This window comes from Schistocerca serialis, chromosome 7 (genome assembly GCF_023864345.2).
Source record: "Schistocerca serialis cubense isolate TAMUIC-IGC-003099 chromosome 7, iqSchSeri2.2, whole genome shotgun sequence".
NCBI lineage: Eukaryota > Metazoa > Arthropoda > Insecta > Orthoptera > Acrididae > Schistocerca > Schistocerca serialis.
The window spans coordinates 599,962,654-599,984,777 of NC_064644.1; the positions used below are offsets into that span (position 1 = coordinate 599,962,654).

Consider the following 22,124-nt stretch of genomic DNA (forward strand, 5'->3'; position numbering starts at 1 on the left):
CCGTAATTTGTGTGCCCCACCTCCGAATTTGTATTTGTGTCTCTAGCGGAACATGAAGAACTAATGTTATGATAATGATGATTATGATTTTAAAGCGACTAAACATCTTGGGTGTAAGTCCCTCGTTTCACTGGGAATTCACGTAAAATGATATGAAACGAGGAAAGGAGAAATGTCAACTCCATGATCTGTGACCTTGTCGCTGTGGTTGAAAATTTGCGTGCGTGACAGAGGCACAAGTCACTCTTTTAAAAGTGAGATAAAATGCAAGCAACTACAAATTTTTGCAGGTCACTGTAGGATACACCACAAAGAGTCATCACAGTCAGTGCGAGTAAAATGGGGTGAGAAAATGAAAACTTTATGGAGTAGGGAGCTAATTATATAAATAAAATATGTACATAAAATATTCAAATTGATGACAGTTCGGGGGTTGAAAGCAGCGGGCACCAGTCGGGGCACATGCCACAGAGAGAGATCCCTGACACCGAACTTTTGTCATAAAATCTGCTTTCCCTGCTTTGTTGACTGGTATCCCATCGTACGCAAGTATCTGGGGTAGGAAGGAGGACAACTTTATGACTCGTCTCAGCTCGGCCAGCAGGGCACAGTCTGGTGTGGCCGATAAGTAGTCAGCACACTACGATGGCATCATTCCGAGAGATTTCAGAGAGGTATGCCACTCCTCGGTGTTGCCCTCGATTACCTTCAATTTCCAAGAATACCCACGTGACTGGATGTCCAGGTGAACGTTACGATTGTTCCGGGGCTGTGGAGTCAATTGATAGGTCTTGGATGTTAGAGATCAAAAAGTTTCCGGGGAAACACTCAGATACACTCATCAGCCAGAACATTATGACCACCGACCTGCTATCGATATAAACCAGTCCAACCGTTAGCAGTGTCACCTGGCGAGGAATGGCTGTTTGTCAGCCACACGCACGGTGCATGTAATATCAGTGAGCGAGCTGTCAGTGCGTAGAATGTGGAATGCGTGCGATCTATCTGAGTTTGAGCGAGGGCAGCTTGTGGTGGCCCGGAGGCTCGGCAGGATTATTTCAGAAACTACACGACTTGTCGGATGTTCGAGGAGTGCGTTTTGTTTTGTTTTGTTTTAGGGCGCCCATGTCATATCCTTAGAACACTAACACGAAAATGGAGTTAAAAACGACTACACGTTAAGACCAATCGATGAGAAGAAAGAGAGCTAAGAACAACGACTTCCTCTTGGAAAAAGGTCCAAAAACAAGCTGTAGAGACAACGGGAGTTCCGAACTAAAGATTAAATGTCCTTCGCCATATCACTACTGATAAAAAGCAAAACACGGACTACAGGCCGCGCGTCGTTCACTATTACAGCCGACAACTCAGACGGAAAATGTACATTAGAACGTAAGTGGTTAAAAAAAGGGCATTCGGTCAGGAAATGGCGAACTGTCAAAGGTTGACAACAATGAGCACAAAGTGGCGGGGGATCACCGCTTAACAAATGGCGACGGCAAAAACGATAGTGCCCAATGCGCAACCTAGCTAAAATGATCTCACGGCGAGAGGGCCGAGAGGTGGTCGGCCAAGCCGCTGGGAGAGGTTTAATACCCCTGAGCTTGTTCCTATGAAGGGAAGAGCAGTGGTGATGCCTAAGTGACACCACCTGCTGACAGACGGCAACACGGAGATCATCGGAAGGAATGGAAGAACTAACAGCCGAGGTAGGAGGACTGCTGCTTTGGCAGCATCGTCAACATCGCACTTTCCCATCAGGCCGACGTGACCAGGGACCGACATAAACATCACGGTGGCTCCCTCAAGAGTGAACAAGTGGAAGCTTCCTTGGACCCGTCGCACTAACGGATGGAACGTGTACGGCACACAGAGGCTCTGATGGTTGCTGAGAGAATTGAAAGAGATGACTGCAATGCCTGTCGCCGCACGTAGCGCGTGGCCTGATACAGGGCGAAGAGCTCTGCTATAAATACCGAGCAATGTTCTGGAAGCTGATACCGAAAATCGTCGGTGTCAATCACGAAGGCAGGCCCAACACCAACGTCAGTCCGAAAGCCATCATGTACACAATGGTACTACCGCTAAGTTCCGTGCAAAGGTCGAGAAACTTACAGCGATAGATCAAATCTGGAGTAGTTTCCTTAGGACGCCCATTAATTCCAAGATGAAAACGGGCAGCCACACGAGGCCAAGGTGGTGACGGGCTCACACCCATCGGGAAAGTAGCAGGTAGCGTGAAGTTAAGCTGCTGGAGCAATAGCCCAAAAACGAAGTCCACAAGGTAACAGAGAAGAGGAACACGCCCCATACTGGCAGTCCATGCATCAATGCAGTCATCGAAGGAGGCGGCTTAGGACGGGTGGACAGGCATGGCAGACAAATGGCATGCGTATCTGTTGAGTAGAGCATCATGCTGGTATGACAGCAGTAGTTCGGCAGCTTCTGTATAGAGACTCTCAGCCGAACTAGAGTAAAAGACGCATTGTAATTAGACGGCGTAATATGAGAGGACGTGAAGATGCATAAACTAAACACGCGTAGCCTGGTTTCGGACGGACTGGTACAAATGGAGAAGGGTGGTCCGATCCGCTGCCCAGGAAGTACCGCTTAGGACACGTATGATGCTGAAGGACCAGGTTCAGCGGGCAGCAGATAAGACACGTGGGAGGACCAAGAAAGTTTCCTGTCACGCTTGATCCCAAGCAATTTCGTACTTTCAGCGAACGGAAGAGCAACCGGCCAAAGGTGTAAGGATGATTGAAGAAACCCATTGCGCCGAAAGGAATTCATACAGACAGTTTTGTCAGTGGAAAATCGAAAGCCAGTGTCGACGCTTCACGAGTAAGGACGATTGAGACATCGCTGAAGAAGCCTCTCGAGGAGCCAAGTCCGTGGAGAACTCCAATAGATCGCAAATTCGTCGATGAAAAGGGAGGCAGAGACGTCCAGCGGGAGAAAGTCGATAGTAGGGCTAACGGCGAGAACGATGCGTAGGACGGAACCCGGAGGCACCCGTTTTCCTGGACAAAAGTGCACGATAAGGCAGAACGCACACGGACCTTGAAAACTCTATCTTTTAAAAATTCTTGAAGAAATGGGGCAGGTGGCCTAGGAAGACCCACGTGTAGAGAATATGAAGAATGCCAGTCCTCCAGCAGGTGTCGTAGGCTTTCTCCAAGTAAAAAAAAACACAGATGCAATCTGGTATTTCCGCAGAAAACCGTTCATGACAAGAGTATACAAAGTCACGACATGGTCAACAGCGGAACGGCGTGCTCAGAATCCACGTTGTGCAGTAGTTACTAAATTGCGAGACTAGAGCCACCATACCAGGTGGGACGAATCATACGTTCCATCACCTTGCAAACACAGCTAGTGAGAGAAATGAGCCGATAGCTAAAAGGAAGGTGTTTGTCCTTACCAGGCTTAGTATGATTATGACAGTGGCTTCACGCCAGCGTTTGGGAAACATGCCGGCTGCCCAGATGCGATACTACGTATGGAGGAGAAAGTGCTTGCTCGACAGAGAAAGGTGCTGCAACATTTGAATGTGAACGTCGTCCGGCCCTGGGGCGGAAGATCGGGAAAAAGAGCATTATCTAGCTCCCTCATAGTAAATGCGGCGTTGTAGCATTCACGATTCTGAGAGTAGAGGGGTATCAACCGAGCCGCCTCCGTCCGTTTCCGATGGAGGAAGGAAGGGTGATGCTGGGCGGAACTCTAAATCTCAGCAAAGTAGCGGCCTATGGTGTCATCCGCTATGGTAAGGTTTGAAATTGTGGAATGGACCTTGGTGCCAGAGGCCGGGCCACACGAAGGAAGGAGGAGTGGAAATGTTAAAAGTACTGGTAAATAAAATCAGGCTAGCTTTTTTGCTCTCCTGAAGAATGCGACAGTACTGTGCATGCAACTGTTTGCCATCGTAGGGTGGGTTAAAAACTAGGAGAGCGCGTCTCCACGCGCGAATTGCGTCGCGGCACGCCTCGTTAGACGAAGGGACTGGGATACGGGGCGGTAAAGACGAAGTGCGAGGAATGGAACGTTCTGCGGCGGTAAGGATAACGTTTGTAAGGTATTCTACCTGGTCATCACAACAAAAGGGTTGTACACGGGAAATGGTCGCTCGAGTACGTGTCAGAGAGATCGGACCACTCAAGACGACAGGCAAGCTGGGCAGTGCAGAACGAGAGGTCCAAATGGGAATAGGTGTGTGTGGCATCAGAAAGGAACGTGGGTGCTCCAGTGTTACGGCAGATGAGGTAAAGTTGATCGATAAAATCAGCCAAGAGGGCACCTCTCGGATAGGTTCTGGGACATACTGGAAAGAAATGCGAGAGGTGAAAGTGGTCGTGAGGACGCAGTTTCGTTTCTGAAGGCAGAAAACAAGTAGATGCTGCGATTCCAAGAGCAGCCGTAATTCCTCCTTGTGTGATCTAATGCCACGAATGTTCCATTACAGGAGAGTCATGATGGGAAAAGGGGAGGAGAGAAAAATTGGAGGGTTGTCACCTCGGCGCCTGCCGATTCCTAGCCTTCGAAGACTCGCCGCTGCAGGACGCAGTTGTTGGAGGATCTTGTCCCATGGGACCGACAGAGGCATTCTCACTGAGTTGGCCTGCGGATTCCAGGGCAGAAAAAAGGTTGGCGATGCGCACTGGCCAGGGTGAGGATGAGTGTGAGGGTATCACGCAGCGACACCGCTGAAGGGGATCGCCAAGTCAGCGAAGAAGACAGTTTGGCTTTCCGGTTGTTAGAGGAAGACTCAGATGTTTTCCGTGGGCATGTTAATATGAGGTGATTTCGCCGCCGGGGGTGAAGATGTGGTGGCTTGTTGCATAGCTGGATGAGGAGGAGACAGGGATGGTACCGTCAAACTGGGAGATTTGACAAGCGTGGCGCTGAATTTGAGATCGCACGTCTGCATGGCTGTGTCCTGTGTGGTAAAACGCAGAGCTTGCGACTAGCCAACAACTTGCAAACGACAGAGTAAGGCACTTTTTTCTTCACCCATATCTCCTGGACGGCCCACTCATCGACATACACGGGACACACTCGGGATGAGGCAGCAAGGTCACCATGGTCACCATTGCAATTGATACAGCTGGGAGAAGGAGGCAGGCAGTCGCCCTCGTGACTACCCCTAACACCATTTGGCCGTGTTTCGACAGGACACACGAGTGTGGTTGTAACATTTACACTGGTAGCAAGGCAATGGGTTTGGAGTGTACGGTCGGACTGTGATGACTTCGTAGCCTGCTTTGCTTTTGGATGGAAGCACTACGGTATCAAACGTGAGAAAAAGAGTGCGTGTAGACACTAAGGTTGCACAACCTTTTTCATTACCCGATGGACTGCAGTCACTCTCTGATGAGAGGAATAAGTTTTAATTTTTTCCTCAGTCAGACTGACTATCGAACAGCCTATCGTAAATAACACCACGTGAAGAATTCACTGTTCAGTGCCGTCAACACGAACGGGACACCCGTGGAAGAGCGAAGCTGCAAGCATGTTGTTGGGCTTGAGAATCACAATTCGGCTCCAAAAGCGAAGTGCCATTACATAAACGAGAGCAGGATTTCACAGGGCCGGCAATTGCATCAACGCCTTTTCGAATTACAGACGGATAACAGTATCAAAGGACTTACCTTCTCCAGTCCACGATAACACGAGGAGCCGAGGTGCATCTGGGAGGATCTTTGAATCTTTAGTCTCATTCCGTTCACGTGTAGTAGAGGCAGACTGAGATGGTGATTGGCTCACTTCGAGAAAATTCCCCATGATTGGCAGCATCTCTGATGGCACGTTCCTTCCAACTGGGGACCTCTCTGACAAGGGCGCTCATCCGCCTGACGTGATTGTTCACACCTACCGAACTCCTGGCAAAGTGACCAGTCGGCAGTTTGCGAAGGTAACAGCTCAGGCAGTCACCGCTCCGTCGGCGTCGCCTGTACCAAGTGGCAGAGGTGAAAGGTACCTTTTGAACCTGAGCTGGGAATTACGCGTTACTCACCTAATATGCGGCAGACGCGAGGGCCGGCCTACAGGAGCGCACAGGGAAGAAGATGATGATGATGATGATGAAGAAGAAGAAGAAGAAGCAAAGAGAAACCTCAAACACCGAAGCAAAAGAAGGATTGCAGATGAAGAACAAAGAAAGAAAGAAAGAAAGAAAAAACAGTGTGGGGACGGTTCTGGCATTAGGCTATTGAAAATTCAGAACACATTCCCAAAAAATATCCCAGACATGTTCCTCAAGGGAGGGGAAAAAGAACAGCAGGAGGATAGACACGCAGCACGGAAGGGGAAAGGAGCTGTAAAAGGTGGGGCTCCGTCGCAGCGAAACACGAGCTAACCAAAGGGTGGTTACCCGCTGCGGGAAGGGGTGGAGACGGGGGTGGCGGGAGGAGTGCTGTGCAGAATACCTTCAACACGTGGCGAAACCAAGGTGAAACCACATCCAGACCTCTTGGGGTTAGGTCGCCATCCCAAATTTACAGATTTTGGACGTCGTAGGCTTGGCAGAATGGTAAAACAGGAAAGGCGGCGAGATGTGGCAGAACTAACATCCGACTTCAATGCGGAGCAGAGTACAAGCGTGTCTGAACATTCCTAACGATGTGCCGGTGTTAACACCACGACACAGGCAACTATGACTGTAATGGTCACGTGATCATCGGCACTGGACGTTGACGCAATGGCAGACCGTTGCATGGTCTTATGAATCCCGATACCTTCTTCATCATGCCGATGGGAGGGTGTGAATCCGTCGTCTTCCAGGGGAACAACTCCTTGACAGCTGTACTACACTATGGAGATAAGCTGGCAGCGGCTCCATTATGCTCTGGGGAACATTCACGTGGAGCTCGTGCGAGGCAAAGGAGAATCGTACACTGGTTTCGACCACGTACACCGTCTCATGACGAACATGTTTCCAGACGGCAGTGGCACTTTTCAACAAAATAATGCGCCATGCCTAAAGGCAAGAAGTCTGATGTAGTGATTCGAGGAACACAGTGGCGAGTTCCAATTGACATGCTGCCCCCCCCCCCTCCGCCCCCCCTCCCAACACGCCATATCTGAATATGACTGAATACATCTGCTATGTGATTCAACATGACGTCATAGCTCATCGCCCCTTCCCCAGAATTTAGAAGTATTAGGTGACTTGTGTGTGCAGGTGTGGTGCTAGCTCCCTCCAGTGACATACCAAGGCCACATTGCTTCCATGTCACGCTGTGTCGCCGCTATTATCGGTACAGAAGGTGGACATACTGGCTCTTAGTTAGGGGATCGTAATATTCTCGGTGGTCAGTATATGGCTATAACCATCTCGTGGAGTAACAAGGATTTATGTGAAAACTGTTTAAAGCTTGAGGGTTGCTAGACGGGCAGTACAGAGAAACATACTGGGAATTGCTAGGAGGGAGAGGAAAAAAGTAAATGGATTAAAAAAGAGAGAGTGCAGTGGAATCGGAATTACGACTGCAATGAAACCGAAACTGTGGCGGGTGGCAGACGCAGGCAGAAGTTATATGTGTACCTTGTCAACTGGTGTTGGCCCACCACACTAAACAGAGCTACGATGGAGGGTGCTTTCGCTTCTGACGAGAGCTTCGCTTAAGAAAACCCGCTGCATTCTGTCTGTTGGAAAGTTTTCAATTGCATCACACAACTGTTCAGATATTCCATACGCATGTATCCTACATCAGCATCTGCACCTACATGACTACTCCGCAATTTACGCTCAATTAATTTGCAGACGGTTAACAGAATCACATTCAGACTAATGCTCGACCGTTACAAACTCGAATATCACGTGGCAAGAATGAACATGTGAATCTTTCAGCACGAGGTCCTTTACCTTATTATAATGGTTATTTATTGCATTTAAGGTTGGAGTTAAATATTTTGGCATTCGGAGGACAAAGGTGGTGATTGAAATTTCGTGAAAGTATCTCGAGACAATGAGCAATGCCCTTGTTTTCATGATTCTCCACCCCCCCCCCCCCCCCCCCCAACCCACGTGTCATATCCGTGCAACATTCTGCTTATTTCGCGATGATACAAAACGACCTACCCTTCTATGTACTTTTTAGATGTTCTCTGTCAACAACATCTGGTAAGGAAACCACACCGCGCAGCGGTATTACAGAAGAACGAACAAGGCAGACTCTTTAGTACATTTGTTGCATCTTCAACGCGTTTTCAATAAAATGCTCTCTCTGACTCGGCTACCCCACAACATTTTCAATGTGAGCGTTTCAATTTAAGTTATTCGTAATTGTTATTCCTATATATTTAGTCAAATAACAACCTTTAAAAATGCGTCATTTACCGTGTAAGCTATGGAGTATTTGGGAATGGAGTGGAAAGATATCTTAACTCCGTGAGTGAAATTCGTTAAAACGCTCCACTAAACAGTGATTTGTCCAATAAAGCTAATGAACTCTACCACTACCCTGAAATATAACAAAGACAGAAACACCTCTAATAGTCCCAATAAAACGGGTAGCATCAGATGCGTCCACGTACCCTGTTCTGTCGCGTATTCCGAGCGCTCAGCAGATGCCACAACACACGTGCCTCTCAGGGAAACGCGACCGGCTGCGATTTGCATAACGGAACACCGCGACGTCTTTGAGGAGGAAGCCTTACGTAAGCGAGCAGGTTGTGTTCCACAGCGCGATAATCCTGTGTTGGGAGCGAGCGATTCGTGTTTCAGGCAACAGTGAAGAGTCTCTCTGCAAATATAATCGCCACACCTGCTCACATCGAAACAATACTCACGTCACAATTTGCACACACATATGGAGACCAACGCTCTCGGAAGTAAAAAATGTGCTGGATGCAGATCTACATCTACATAGATACTCCGCAAGCCACTGTACGGCGCGTGGCGGACGGTACCCTATACCATACTAGTCATTTCCTTTCGTGTTCCACTCGCAAACAGAGTGAGTGAAAAGAGGCCTGTCTATATGCCTCCGTAGGAGACTTAATTTCTCGTATCTTATCTTCGAAGGCCTTACATGCAATATACGTTGGCGGCAGTGGAGTCGTTCGACAGTCAGCTTCAAATGTCGGTTCTCTAAATTTTCTCAATAGTTCTCCTCGAAAAGAATGTCGCCTTTCCTCCACGGACTCCCAATTCAGTTCCCTAAACATGTGTGTAGCACTTACATATTGTTCGATCCTACCGGTAACAAATCTAGGAGTTCGCCTTTGAACTGCTTCGATGTCTTCCTTTAATCCGACCTGCTACGGATTGCAAACACTCGAACAGTACTCAAGAATAGGTGACACAAGGGTCCTATTTGCGATCTCTTTTACAGATGAACCACATTCCCAAAATTCTCGCAATTCCATTTCATATCGCTTTGCAACATTACGTCCAGACTGACGGTGTCAAGCAGGACACGACTGATGCTGTATCCGAACGTTACAGGTTTGTTTCTTCTACACATCCGCACTACCCTACTTTTTTTCTACATTTAGAGCTAGATTCCATTCACCGCACCAACTAGAAATTTTGTCTATTCATCTTCCATAGTCCTACAGTCACTCGACCTCGACGCCTTGCCGTACACCACAGCATCATCAGCACACAATCACAGATTACTGCCCACACCGTCCGCCAAATAATTTGTGTGTATATACAACAACAGCGGTCGTATCACACTTCCCTGGGGCATGTCTGCCGATAACCTTGTCTCTAATGAACGCTCGCCGTCGAAGACAACATATTGCGTTCAATAACTAATGCTCGTATCTTCGTTAACAGCCTGCAATAGGGCACAGTGTCAAATGCTTTCCGGAAATCTAGAAATGTGGATTCTGCCTATTGCCCTTCATCCATATTCATACGTGGAGTAAAGGAAACTCGTTCAGTAAGGATTACGTAAGAGCAGGCGTGCCCGCTCAGCCCGTTCCCAATGCCCACTACGGCTGAGTTGCTGCTGTATCAGTTCGTTGCGCGTGGAACTGAACTACAGAGCCAGTAACCTTCTTAATAACCGAAAGAAACAAGCATGTCTCATTGTAACGCTAACGACGAGGACGTTTAATGCGTAATTATGTCGTTCCACAGAGGACGTAACTCAGATACAATAGGTCTCTCGTGTCTAGTACCGTGTATTAGACCCCAACATGGCGCGGCCAGTCGGGAACGTCAGCGGACAAGATTAAGATGATACAGAGCGATGGACATAACTATCCCTAATAACCCTGTTACAAAGGAAGGAAAGAGTGGCAGTTTCACATGCAAAACGTGAAGGCAATAATTCACTGCAGTAGCATCTCAGCGTTCTCTTAATATAGGGAAACCACCCTCAAACGAGATCTGAACTTCGTGCGTCCAGAATACGAGGCCTATCATAACACCCGTTTTACATCACTGTGTAGCATTAGTGTGAACCGAGCCACGCTAAAATTGCAAGAGGTGGAAATATGTAGTAATTTCGGAAAGTCAATAATTCCGGATGACTGGACTGCAATGTCAGAATTGCAGGACAGCCTCGCATACACGAAAGCATCACTGAGCATTTGTGTGTGTACATGTAACTCTTGAATTTATTCACCTGATGACGGAAATTATATTATCTAAATGCTTCGCCAATACAAGAATATTGCATTAAATGTAACTTAGCGGCTACGTGGCAATCACACTGAATGTTTCAGCAACAGCGCGATCTCCGTACTGAAGGATGTCCGAAGTTTTTTTATTGGGTTATAGTTTGAGAAAGAAACAAAATCTGCAAATCAAAAGAAGCCTGCCAGTGCTTGGAAGATAAGAATCACGGAAACACTATCGCAAGCTAACGGGTAGATCGAATACTGCTACGCGTTGCGTCCGACGGAAGGCAGTGTGCGCATTCTGGTTGCGAAAAATAACATGGACTCTATGATGATTCAGCATCGACATACGACTCAGTTAATGAGGATCTGCTACATTACAGTCGCAGAGAGAGTATATATTTCAAGAAAATGTCAGTGTGTTACAGAAAAACCGATGAGGTAGGTACCGAGTACGAAGGGTTCTTTACAACTCGCACAGAAACCAGACTCCAGTTACAAGAGTTGAAGGACATGAAAGGAAGCAGTTGTTGAGGAGGGAGTGAGACAGTTGTTTCCTACCCCTGATGTTGTTCAACCTACACATTGAGCAAACAGAAGAGGAAACCAAGGAGAAATTTGGAAAGGGAATCGAAGTTCAGGGAGAAGAAGTAAAAACTTTGAAGTTTGCTAATGACATACTAATTCTGTCAGAGACGGCAAAAGGGAATGCAACCTCTTGAAAAAGAGATTATACGGGGAACACCAATCAAAGATAAATTAGGACAGTGGAATGCAGTTGAACAAAATGAAGACGATGCTGCATTAAGAAATGACACTAAAAATAATAGACTATTTAGCTACTGGGGAGCGAAGTAACTGTTCCAGGGTAAACGTTTTGTATACTGTCGCTGATGGTGGCAGTGGCAGTGGCAGTCGTACGTAATTTGGTGGTTCGAGAAAGAGTCTTCGCGCACTAATTGGTTCACAGTTTCTTTATAACTTTCCGCGTAGACGTAGTGATCTTGTTACCAAAACTGACAACTTTGAAGAAAACCTGATCCAAGTAACATACTGAAAACTGGAATTCGATGTCACTCATCGCAGACGCCGTAAACACACACCATATCTGCATATTCTTGCATATGTGGCATTTTAGCCAGCGCGTGTATCAACAGAGACAAGCGATGCTCGTCTCTGATACACTCTCAGTCCCTCGCTCTAATTCATTCACAACACACCGTGTACAATCTGCTCGTTCAACGGGCTGGTTAAATAGGAAAAAGACATCCTCAGCATGGGCTGAAACAAATGTACATTAAATCTGTTCTATCTCCAAAATCATTTCGAATAGGATAACTGCCTGTATGAAGTTCTTTTGCTTTAAACGAGCGTTTCTGTCAAATTCCTGAATATTGATCATCCTTCTCGGACACCCATTATAATAATGGGGAACAGTTTGTAACAGAATTGATGTTGAGTTCGATTTCTCAACGTTTTAGAGTTAAACATGCATGCGAGTTCCACAACTGTATGTAGCTTTTTTTTTACCGTGTCAAGTTTTTCCTGTGTCCATTATGTGAATGTGGCCACCCTTCCTGGGATCTACCGTGGAGCACGGTGAGTTCTATTGCTCTGCTATTGGCTGACATAAGCCTTGCATGACCGGCGAGGGAAGGGAGGAATGACGCTCCAGCAGACCAGCGACAGGTTCGTATTGTCTAGACCGGTCCAGTTACTCTTCAGACACTAATGACACATTGTGTGTCGCTCTGAAAAAGAGAAGACCAATTTGTTTTGTTATATACGAGGCGGTTTTAGTGGTCCCAAAGTACAAACAACTGTCCATTTGTCGGGGAAGCCTATTTTAAAGTGAAAATTGGTGATCAAGATGAATCATTTATCCCTTCCCTTACGAGGCGTACAAGCAGCTTGTCGAGAGTTTACTGATGAGGACGAAGACAACACGTGATAAACTACTATTTGGTATGCCGCAGGCCCAGAAATCGTTCACGTGATTGTTATTTTTGTACGGTGAAAAAGTCAGAATAGAACAATTGTAAAGTAGAGTATCCTAGTTCACCATCAGCTATCACGCCCAGTCCCTCATTCAGGCGAAATCCCAGTGCCAGTGTTCGAAGAATTACCGTCTTTGGAAATATAAGAACTCATGTCTGGTGAAGATCAAAGTGACCGCAACGACGAAGATCTTGCTACTGAAGACGATTCCGCACGTAAGGGATTTGAGCAGCACGAGTGGAGTGATTTGCCAGGAGATTTGGGACTATCTGAAGAAATGCTTCAGAGCTCTTAGTATGAAGACTGCGTAAAAAAACGTGGTTGAAAAAAGAAGCAACGGAATTCTACTTTCGGTCATGAGAAAGTGCGCTTCTGCAATAGTTTCGAAACGATGATGGATATGTGCACTGACAATACGTACATGGTTTACTGGAAGAGTTGGGAATTTTAGCCTATAAAATGAAATGAGCGTATGGCATTGTTGGCCGGGAGGCCCCATCCGGGGAAGTTGGGCATCCAGGTGCTCGTCCTGTTCCAGTCGACGCCACACTGGGGGACCTGCGTGCCGGTGGTGAGGACCAACAGAATGGCGTGTCTCCATCGATAGCTCATAGCGGAACGTCCTCCTTTACAATGAGAATTTATTTGGTGCGCTCCCAATAGGCGATTCAATTTGTTTGCATGCACAATATGAAGACTTAAAGAGAGTCACTGATTTGCTACGATATCATATGTATCAATGATCACGTGGTCTGCTTCCTCCTTGGCCAGCAACACGGGTACACCAAGCATCCTTGTTGTTTGTGTGCGTGGTACAGCAGCGCTTGTCAGAAGCACTGGGTGCAGTCTGATTGGCCGTCAAGATCTGACCTGCTGATCCAAACATTCTACATCAGCCACCTGTTCACAGAGGGAACATTATATTCCCAGCTCTGCATAACAGGCTGATGAAACTATTTGTTAAGGTCATATCAACTGATTGAGACAGTTTCAAATATCTCTTTTCGGCATTTCCTAGCCTGTCACATGAAAAGATGAAAATCGAAGTCATGGAGGCACGGTAAGAAGGTAGATGGGATGTAGATTTGATGTGCGATTATTACAGTAGCATAAAACAAGAATGTCCACAGAGTAAAAGCTCAAGAACAAACTAAAAGCGAAAATTATTACCTTAATTTGTGTGTTTACCGTCTGGTAAAGAAACTTTACTGTTTGCCTACCATTCACTGAGTATAGTCTTTGTATGGATAGAAGTATTCTTTGTGAACAGTATATTTGCTTTGTTTTCGCTTTATTTTCCATTAAATGCACATTTTGTATGACTTTAGAGACAACTGAGCGTATCCTGTAGATTAAAACGATGACTCAATACACAAAAAACTGTAGTCATTTGGGGACTCAGAGGCTCAAGTTAGTCAAAAATAAGTGACAGATCGACAGCAACCAAATTACTATTTTCCATTGTACTCTGCAGCAAGTCGACTGAATTAGTGAACAGCCTTGAATCTGAAGTTACTAGGTTAACCGTGTGATTACTCAAAAGACCAAGAGCGTTCCCTCCAGACGTTTTGAGTATCACAGTTAGTAGCAAAAACTTACACAGGTGACGAGTACGAAAAAAGAAAATGTTCTGTTACACGCACGTTAGTCAACGAGTCGGTTTCGAGGCATTTTCGGAATTGTACTTTCGAGCTGTCAATGACTTCAGTATGACGTCTTATCCAAGTCACTACAAAAGTAGTTTCGATTAATTCTCCGTCTAATTGGGGTCAAACTGCACCCCTGACCCAGTGGTACTTTTAGCTGCTGTTGTACGAGAACGTGGAACGCGCCAATAAGGTACGAGACGGGCAGGCCGAGCACGGGTTTACTTTGTCCTGTAAGGTCATGTCACCTCGAACCTCTGCATTTTTCTACCTGAAATCACCTAAAAAGTGACGTGTACAGAGCTGCTGTTGATACGGTTTAACAGTAGCAGCTTCAAATTATAACATTTTTTTCAAACTTTACGACATAATCCGGGCCGTTTGAAAGAATTCATAACTCACTGTAAATACGAGGGAATCCAAGTGCGAGAACGGCATATGGTAAAGGCTTCCTCTGACAGATACGAACCTACAGTAAATCGAAACATTTAACGAACTGAAGTAGTATTGTATTTCTTATAGAAGTGTGTCGTGGATGAAGTTGGAGTTGTGTTACGTGGGGACACAATCGAGAAGTTTACATTTCAAATTCATTTGCACTAAACAGGGCAGTGTTTCATAAGGGAATGAGTGCCGGCTCGTGATGAAACATTCACATTTATTTCGGCAACGTCATGTTTATTAGAACGTTTTTCCTGCTACGGTATATCTCACCCGTCTCAGTTTTCGGTGTTAATTACGACACACACTGTTCATGTCGTTACTCAGTCGCCGGCCTATATCTCTTACTACGTCAGAATTGGTACGATCTGGAGCCACGTGAATAACTGACAGGCATTTTGTGTATACGTTGTTCTATGTATATACAGGGTGGCACAGGAGCAATGGACAATATTCAGGGCTATAGCAGCAACGATCATTGGAAGCAAAACACTCTGGTAAAGGTGGGCTCCAAAACGCATACCTTGAAAGTTATGAGCACTTGTTCAGTAGAAGGAATGTGTTTCACAGTACGAAGTTGAACAAGTGATTGTAGCCCTTAAGCTATCTATTTTACAGCCCATGTTTACCCGACATTTTCCCTCGGTGTTCGTTGCTGTTATATCCCCGAATATTGTCCATTGCTTCTGGGACGCCATAGACAATAGCTCGTCCGATTATCGACTGTTATTGCGCAATGCAAACTTCGTTACCAGTGAAGGGAGAAGCATAGAAAGTGAGAAGAAGAACGTCTACTATGGAAGGTCACGGGCAGTTAACAGTATCGGATAGGATCCGTTCGAGGCAGCGAGTGTTTTTTGTACGTTTACTGACGGTGACACGTAGCGCCACGTGACCGTGCAGAGCCGCCCGTGGGGTACGGGGGACCGCAGCGACTGACTACCTTCTGACGATGTTTCTGGGGCTGCTGGTGGGTCGCCGCCGCGGCGAAGACTTCGGGGACGGCGAAGGCGAGCGCGACCCGGCGGGCATCGTCAGCTGCTGCGGCGGCGCGGCGTCCGCCATGGCCGAGGAGAATCGCGCACTGCCCGCCGGCTGCCACGCGCGCCGCGACCGGCGCCAGCGCGCTCTGCCGCCCGGCCGCCGAGTTAGCCTTCCGTGCTGGCCGAAGCCCTACCGAGTACGCCGCCCTTAAACCCGTCGGCACACGGGCCGTGCTTTCGAACGTCAACGTTGAGCGCGCCGAGTTGGACGTGCTGCCGAATGCTCAGAGACGATGCGACTCGTGTATACGCTACGTGGGCCACGAAATGGTATACGCCATCGCAGCACGCTTAAGCGGCAGTTGTCGGCTGTATATGGCTCGCAAATCACAAATGGACGGGCGTAAAACTCATCCGCCAGCATTACTTAAACGCACATTTCCTCCCTTACCCATATGCTATTCATGTTATTCTGTTCGTGGTATACACAAATAAAAACGTCAACATCAGTGAATGTGCTACAAGGCGAAAACGAAAGTACCTTGTCCAGTCACTAAGTAATCGACTTTTAAAAGTTCCATTATAAATAGTACGACACAAATTTACACTAATTCCCCACATACGACAAAAATTACTTCATCATTCTGAGTTTTTGGTAAAACTCTAAACTAATTATTACTTGATCATTGTTCCCATCCGTTAGAAAAACTTTACAACATTTAAAATACAAAACTTAAAACAGGAAAGTGCAAAATATCTTACCGCAAGTACAAGTTTAGTGCATACTATCTCGTAGATAAAGCCAAAGAAACTCACTCCTCAGAAAGAGGGCACTTATATTTACACGCTGGCCGCTGTGGCCGAGCGGTTCTAGCCGCTTCAGTCCAGAACCGCGCTGCTGCTACGGTCGCAGGTTCGAATACTGCCTCGGGCACGGATGTGTGTGATGTCCTTAGGTTAGTTAGGTTTAAGTAGTTCTAAGTTCCAGGGGACTGATGACCTCAGATATTAATTCCCATAGTGCTTAGGGCCATTAGAAGCCATATTTACACAACATCCAACACCATAGAATATGCTTTTATTAAAGTAATAAGGAAGTATCAGAACCTACTAGAAAATGCGAGGTTTAGTACAAAAATGTTTGGGTCGAGTGAGACTCGAAACAACAAAACATCAAATCCATTTGAACAATTCCGCCACTCTACTCATTACGCTACATCGAGCATGAGATATTCTAACCTCCTCCTTTACATTTGCGTATTACCACCTCCTGAAAGCTTTAATCGTCCATACGTTATCTGCATTGTAGGAAATGGTAGATTGCTATTTATCGGAAAGAAGACACGTCAGCTTGCAGACAGGCACAATTAAAAGACACTCGCACAAAGCTTTTGGTCACAGCCTTCGCCAATAAAAGACACACACACACACACACACACACACACACACACACACACTAATGCAAACACACCTCACGCATACACGACCGCCAACTCCGGCGTCTCGGGCCGAAACATTGTGAGTTTTTAATTATGCCTACCTACAACCTGATGTGTCTTCTTTACGGTAAGTAGATATTCCTGCCTGCAGTTTCCATTGTTTGATACGTTATTATATGAAATTTAATTGTAACAAACTGTGCCAAGAACAATGCATTTTTGATGGATCCTCAACGTGCCGTTGCCCTGGAACATACTTTCGTAATACGCAAATTACAATAATTTTTTAACCATCAATATGATGTTTCCCGTCATTTTACTGCAAGAAATGATACAACTAACGACGATTTTTCGAAAAATCCTCAATTTTCTGCAGCTTACAAATGGCTTCAACTGAGACTCAACAGCCGGCCGGTGTGGCCAAGCGGTTAAAGGCGCTACAGTCTGGAACCGCGTGACCGCTACGGTCGCAGGTTCGAATCCTGCCTCGGGCATGGATGTGTGTGATGTCGTTAGGTTAGTTAGGTTTAAGTAGTTCTAAGTTCTAGGGGACTGATGACCTTAGAAGTTAAGTCCCATAGTGCTCAGAGCCATTTGAACCATTTGAGACTCAACATGGCGGTTAGCGATCGTGTACCAAAGAGAGATGGGTGCATGTGACGTAGTTGACGCTCTTCCACCTTATTTGTCTACATTCAAATGCACGTTCAAAATATCTGACGTGCTACAAATTGCTGTGCACGTTCGGAAAGACTCCCCAACGTGCTTTTCCCACTCTATGACGTCAGAAACTTGGCGTGCTCAATTGTTCCAGTGAATGATTCGTCTGACGAAGACTTCAGTCTACCCAAACTCACAGTCTGCATTCTCAGCCGTGTGCTCACACGGCGTCCATACCAGAGCCATGGGCGTTGCATCTTCCACGACGACAATGATGGTGGTGTGAATGATGATGATGATTATCCAACTTTCACGTATACAGGGAGTCCCTCCTAAGAGAGGTCAGGCGCATTTTCTCCGATATTTTCACAGATATTCGCAACCCTCAAACTTCAGATGCAATCCCAAAGAAAGCAGCTGTTGACAGATGTGAAAATTACCGAGCTATCAGTTTAATAAGTCACGGCTGCAAAATACTAAAGCGAATTCTTCACAGACGAATGGAAAAACTGATAGAAGTCGACCTCGGGGAAGATCAGTTTGGATTCAGTAGAAATGTTGGAACACGTGAGGCAATACTGACCCTAAGACTTATCCTAGAAGAAAGATTAAGGAAAGGCAAACCTACGTTTCTAGCATTTGTACACTTAGAGAAAGCTTTTGACAATGTTGATTGGAATACTCTCTTTCAAGTTCTAAAGGTGGCAGGGGTAAAATACAGGGAGCGAAAGGCTATTTACAATTTGTACAGAAACCAGATGGCAGTTATCAGGGTTGAGGGGCATGAAAGGGAAGCAGCTGTTGGGAAGGGAGTGAGACAGGGCTGTAGCCTCTCCCCGATGTTATACAATCTGTATATTGAGCAAGCAGTAAAGGAAACAAAAGAAAAATTCGGAGTAGGCATCAAAATCCATGGAGAAGAAATAAAAACTTTGAGGTTCGCCAATGACATACTAGTTCTGTAAGAGACAGCAAAGGACTTGGAAGAGCAGTTGAACGGAATGGACAGTGTCTTGAAAGGAGGATGTAAGATGAACATCACCAAAGCAAAACGAGGATAATGGAATATAGTCGAATTAAGTCGGTTGATGCTGAGGGAATTAGATTAGGAAATGAGACACTTAAAGTAGTAAAGGAGTTTTGCTATTTGTGGGAAAAAAAACCTGGTGATGGTCGAAGTAGAGAGGATATAAAACGCAGACCGGCTATGGCAAGGGAAGCGTTTCTGAAGAAGAGAAATTTGTTAACATCGAGTATTGACTTAAGTCTCAGGAAGTCGTTTCTGAAAGTATTTGTGTGGAGTGTAGCCATGTATGGAAGTGAAACATGGACGATAAATAGTTTGGACAAGAAGAGAATAGAAGCTTTCGAAATGTGGTGCTACAGAAGAATGCTGAAGAGTATATGAGTAGATCGCATAACTAATGAGGAGGTATTGAATAGAATTGGGGAGGAGAGTAGTTTGTGGCACAACTTGACTAGAAGAAGGGATCGGTTGGTAGGACATGTTCTGAGACTTTTAGGGATCACCAATTTAATATTGGAGGGCAGCGTGGAGGGTAAAAATCGTAGAGGGTGGCCAAGATATGAATACATTAAACAGATTCAGAAGGATGTAGGCTGCAGTACGTACTGGGAGATGAAGAAGCTTGCACAGGATAGAGTAGCATGGAGAGCTGCATCAAACCAGTCTCAGGACTGAAGACCGCAACAACAGCCGGCCGAAGTGGCCGTGCGGTTAAAGGCGCTGCAGTCTGGAACCGCAAGACCGCTACGGTCGCAGGTTCGAATCCTGCCTCGGGCATGGATGTTTGTGATGTCCTTAGGTTAGTTAGGTTTAACTAGTTCTAAGTTCTAGGGGACTAATGACCTCAGCAGTTGAGTCCCATAGTGCTCAGAGCCATTTGAACCATTTTTTGAACCGCAACAACAACAATTCGCAACGACACTAAGAGTTGACGGAAAGCCGTTTGTTTCCCGTTACAAGAAAAATGACTTTTAAAATGTAATTTTAAATGCCAATCCGATCGAGTAGCCCAGAACCAGTGCAATGCGATATTCGTTTTTTCCGTGTATACCGGGGACAGTGCAACGCACAGAACAGCCGGTACTCCAGCACCGGCCTGGGCCGCGCTCACTACAACCGCTATGCAGCAGCGCTCTTCAGTCGCTGCTAGAGTACCGGCTATTCTTTGTGTTTCACTAGCCCTGTTAACACACACAAATAAACCGGATATAGCACCAGTTTAATTTGGGACCGTTCTGTCGAGTAGGTACGTAGAATCCAGTTTTAAAAGTCATTGTTAATAACGGGGAACAAACCGACGATTTCCGTCGACACTGGACGTCGCATAAAAGACGTGACAGCAGTTATTTGTTTGGGCGGACTCAAGATATACACAAAAAACGGAATCCCTAGTGTTTTCTGATGACTCTTTTGTGGGACACCCTGAGTGTTCCTCGAACCACTCCACAGTGTATGCCGAAGCGTACATCGTACCAATATCATCGATTTTCCCTCCTATTCGAATACGCCAGCGAGAGCTCCCAGCCGACTACTCCAGATCACGAGTCGCATCTAACAGACGTTTGGGTTTCTTCTCACGTCAGTGTAGTTTTGTCACCTCTCTCTGTCTCTCCCTCCCTCCCTTGTCTCCCTCCTTCCCTCCCTTGTCTCCCTCGATATCTCCCTGTGTGTGTGTGTGTGTGTGTGTGTGTGTGTGTGTGTGTGTGTGTGTGTGTGGTGTAAACGGCTTGTGGCGATAGCAATGTGGGGTAGTATAGTTCACGCGTGAATCCAGGTTTCGGTTCTAGTGGGTGGGAGCGGGCGGGGGAGGAGCAATTCAACCCCTTCCTAAATATTGTATAATCTGCCGTCACCCTCGCATTTAAAGTGCCTTTGTTGTGCAAGACTTTAAAAATATATGATCAAAACTTCAGTATGCCAGGACGACCGATTATCCCACGGACACTGGAAAGCACACCACTGTGACAATCCTGGGACAACACTGAAATTTTTCCTTACTAAGCTCCCAGACAACAAACCAACTCCAGCAAAACAAATATAACTGAAAGAATGCGCAGTAAAAGTTGACCTACAAGTCTTCTTCCACAAGTCTGAATTCTTCCGGTCAAAACTAAACATACGAACATCAGACACAAAATACCGCAAGATAAATAGAGTTGCACATTTCAAATATCCAGGTGAAATATTCTAGGATGCTGGGGGAGATAAAAACTCACAGGAAAGTCTACTACAAAAATGAACGCAGCGTATGGAAAGATACAGGACATATACAGGGTGGGGTGGTTAAAACTGGTTGCCGGGATCAACTTTGAAATTTTCAATAGGAAACCACAATTTTTTTATTTCGGATTCACATTCTCCGGGAGAAATAGTAACTTTTGTATGGATCAATTTTATGGTTGTGTGATGGATGGTGCTGTAATCGACACAAATCGAAATCGGTTACAAACCGTTGAAAAGTGACAGGGGAGAGTTCGATATATTAACCATCGTCTGCGAGTCATTTTGTACCATTCAAATATCCGCCTGTGATGCACTTGTCGCATTCCGTGGTCGGACTCTCGCTCTAGGTGCAACACTTCCAAGTGCAAGGTTCCAATGTGTCGAGCGCGGCTGTGGCCGTACCGCGAACGATGAGCGGGGAAACGCCAGCGCGAAGCTGACGCGATTCACTTTATTGCAAACTTTGGATCCGAAAACATTTCTTCCTATGTGTGCAACGATGCTGACGTTTGCAAAGACTGTAGATATCACTGCTTCGTACTTTGCGTCAAATAGGCATGTAAGAGAAGTTCGTCGACGGTATATGAACCTGTTCGCTGAGAGAAATGTTCCTTCTGCAACGACATTTCGCAGTATTATTCCACTGTTCACTGCAGCTGGAAGTGTTCAACTCACAAGAAGCGTACGACCACGGCCTGTGATGAACAAAAATGCTACAGTGGGTGCTTAATGTAACTGCTGCATATCCAAAAAAGTTCAAATGGCTCTGGGCACTATGGGACTTAACACCTGAGGTCATCAGTCCCCTAGAACTTAGAACTACTTAAACCTAAGGACATCACACACATCCATGTCCGAGGCAGGACTCGAACCTGCGACCGTAGCGGTCGCGCGGTTCCAGACTGAAGCGCCTAGAACCGCTCGGCCACCCCGGCCGGCGCATATCCTCACGAGGTGCCGGAATTTCGCGACGAAATGTTCTGCGCATATTGCCTGAACACAAATAGCACCCATCTCACCCATCGCTGCATCAAGACCTACATGGGGGCGACCTTCAAAGCAGCTTTAACTTTTCCAATTGGATACAACAACTAGCAGCCAATGATGATTTTCATTCACAGGTACTTTTCTC

At 46.2% G+C, this 22,124-nt stretch overlaps 1 protein-coding gene across 1 annotated transcript in view; it reads right to left on the minus strand.

The window, feature by feature from the left end:
* LOC126412343 (GRAM domain-containing protein 2A-like) overlaps window positions 1-15,729 on the minus strand; it is a 669,092-nt gene extending 653,363 nt beyond the window's left edge. Inside the window, exon 1 of the mRNA XM_050081893.1 lies at window positions 15,604-15,729. Coding sequence (XP_049937850.1) covers window positions 15,604-15,725 — 122 coding nt within the window. The 5' untranslated portion in view covers window positions 15,726-15,729. The remainder of the gene's footprint in view (window positions 1-15,603) is intronic.
* Between the last annotated feature and the right edge of the window lie 6,395 nt (window positions 15,730-22,124).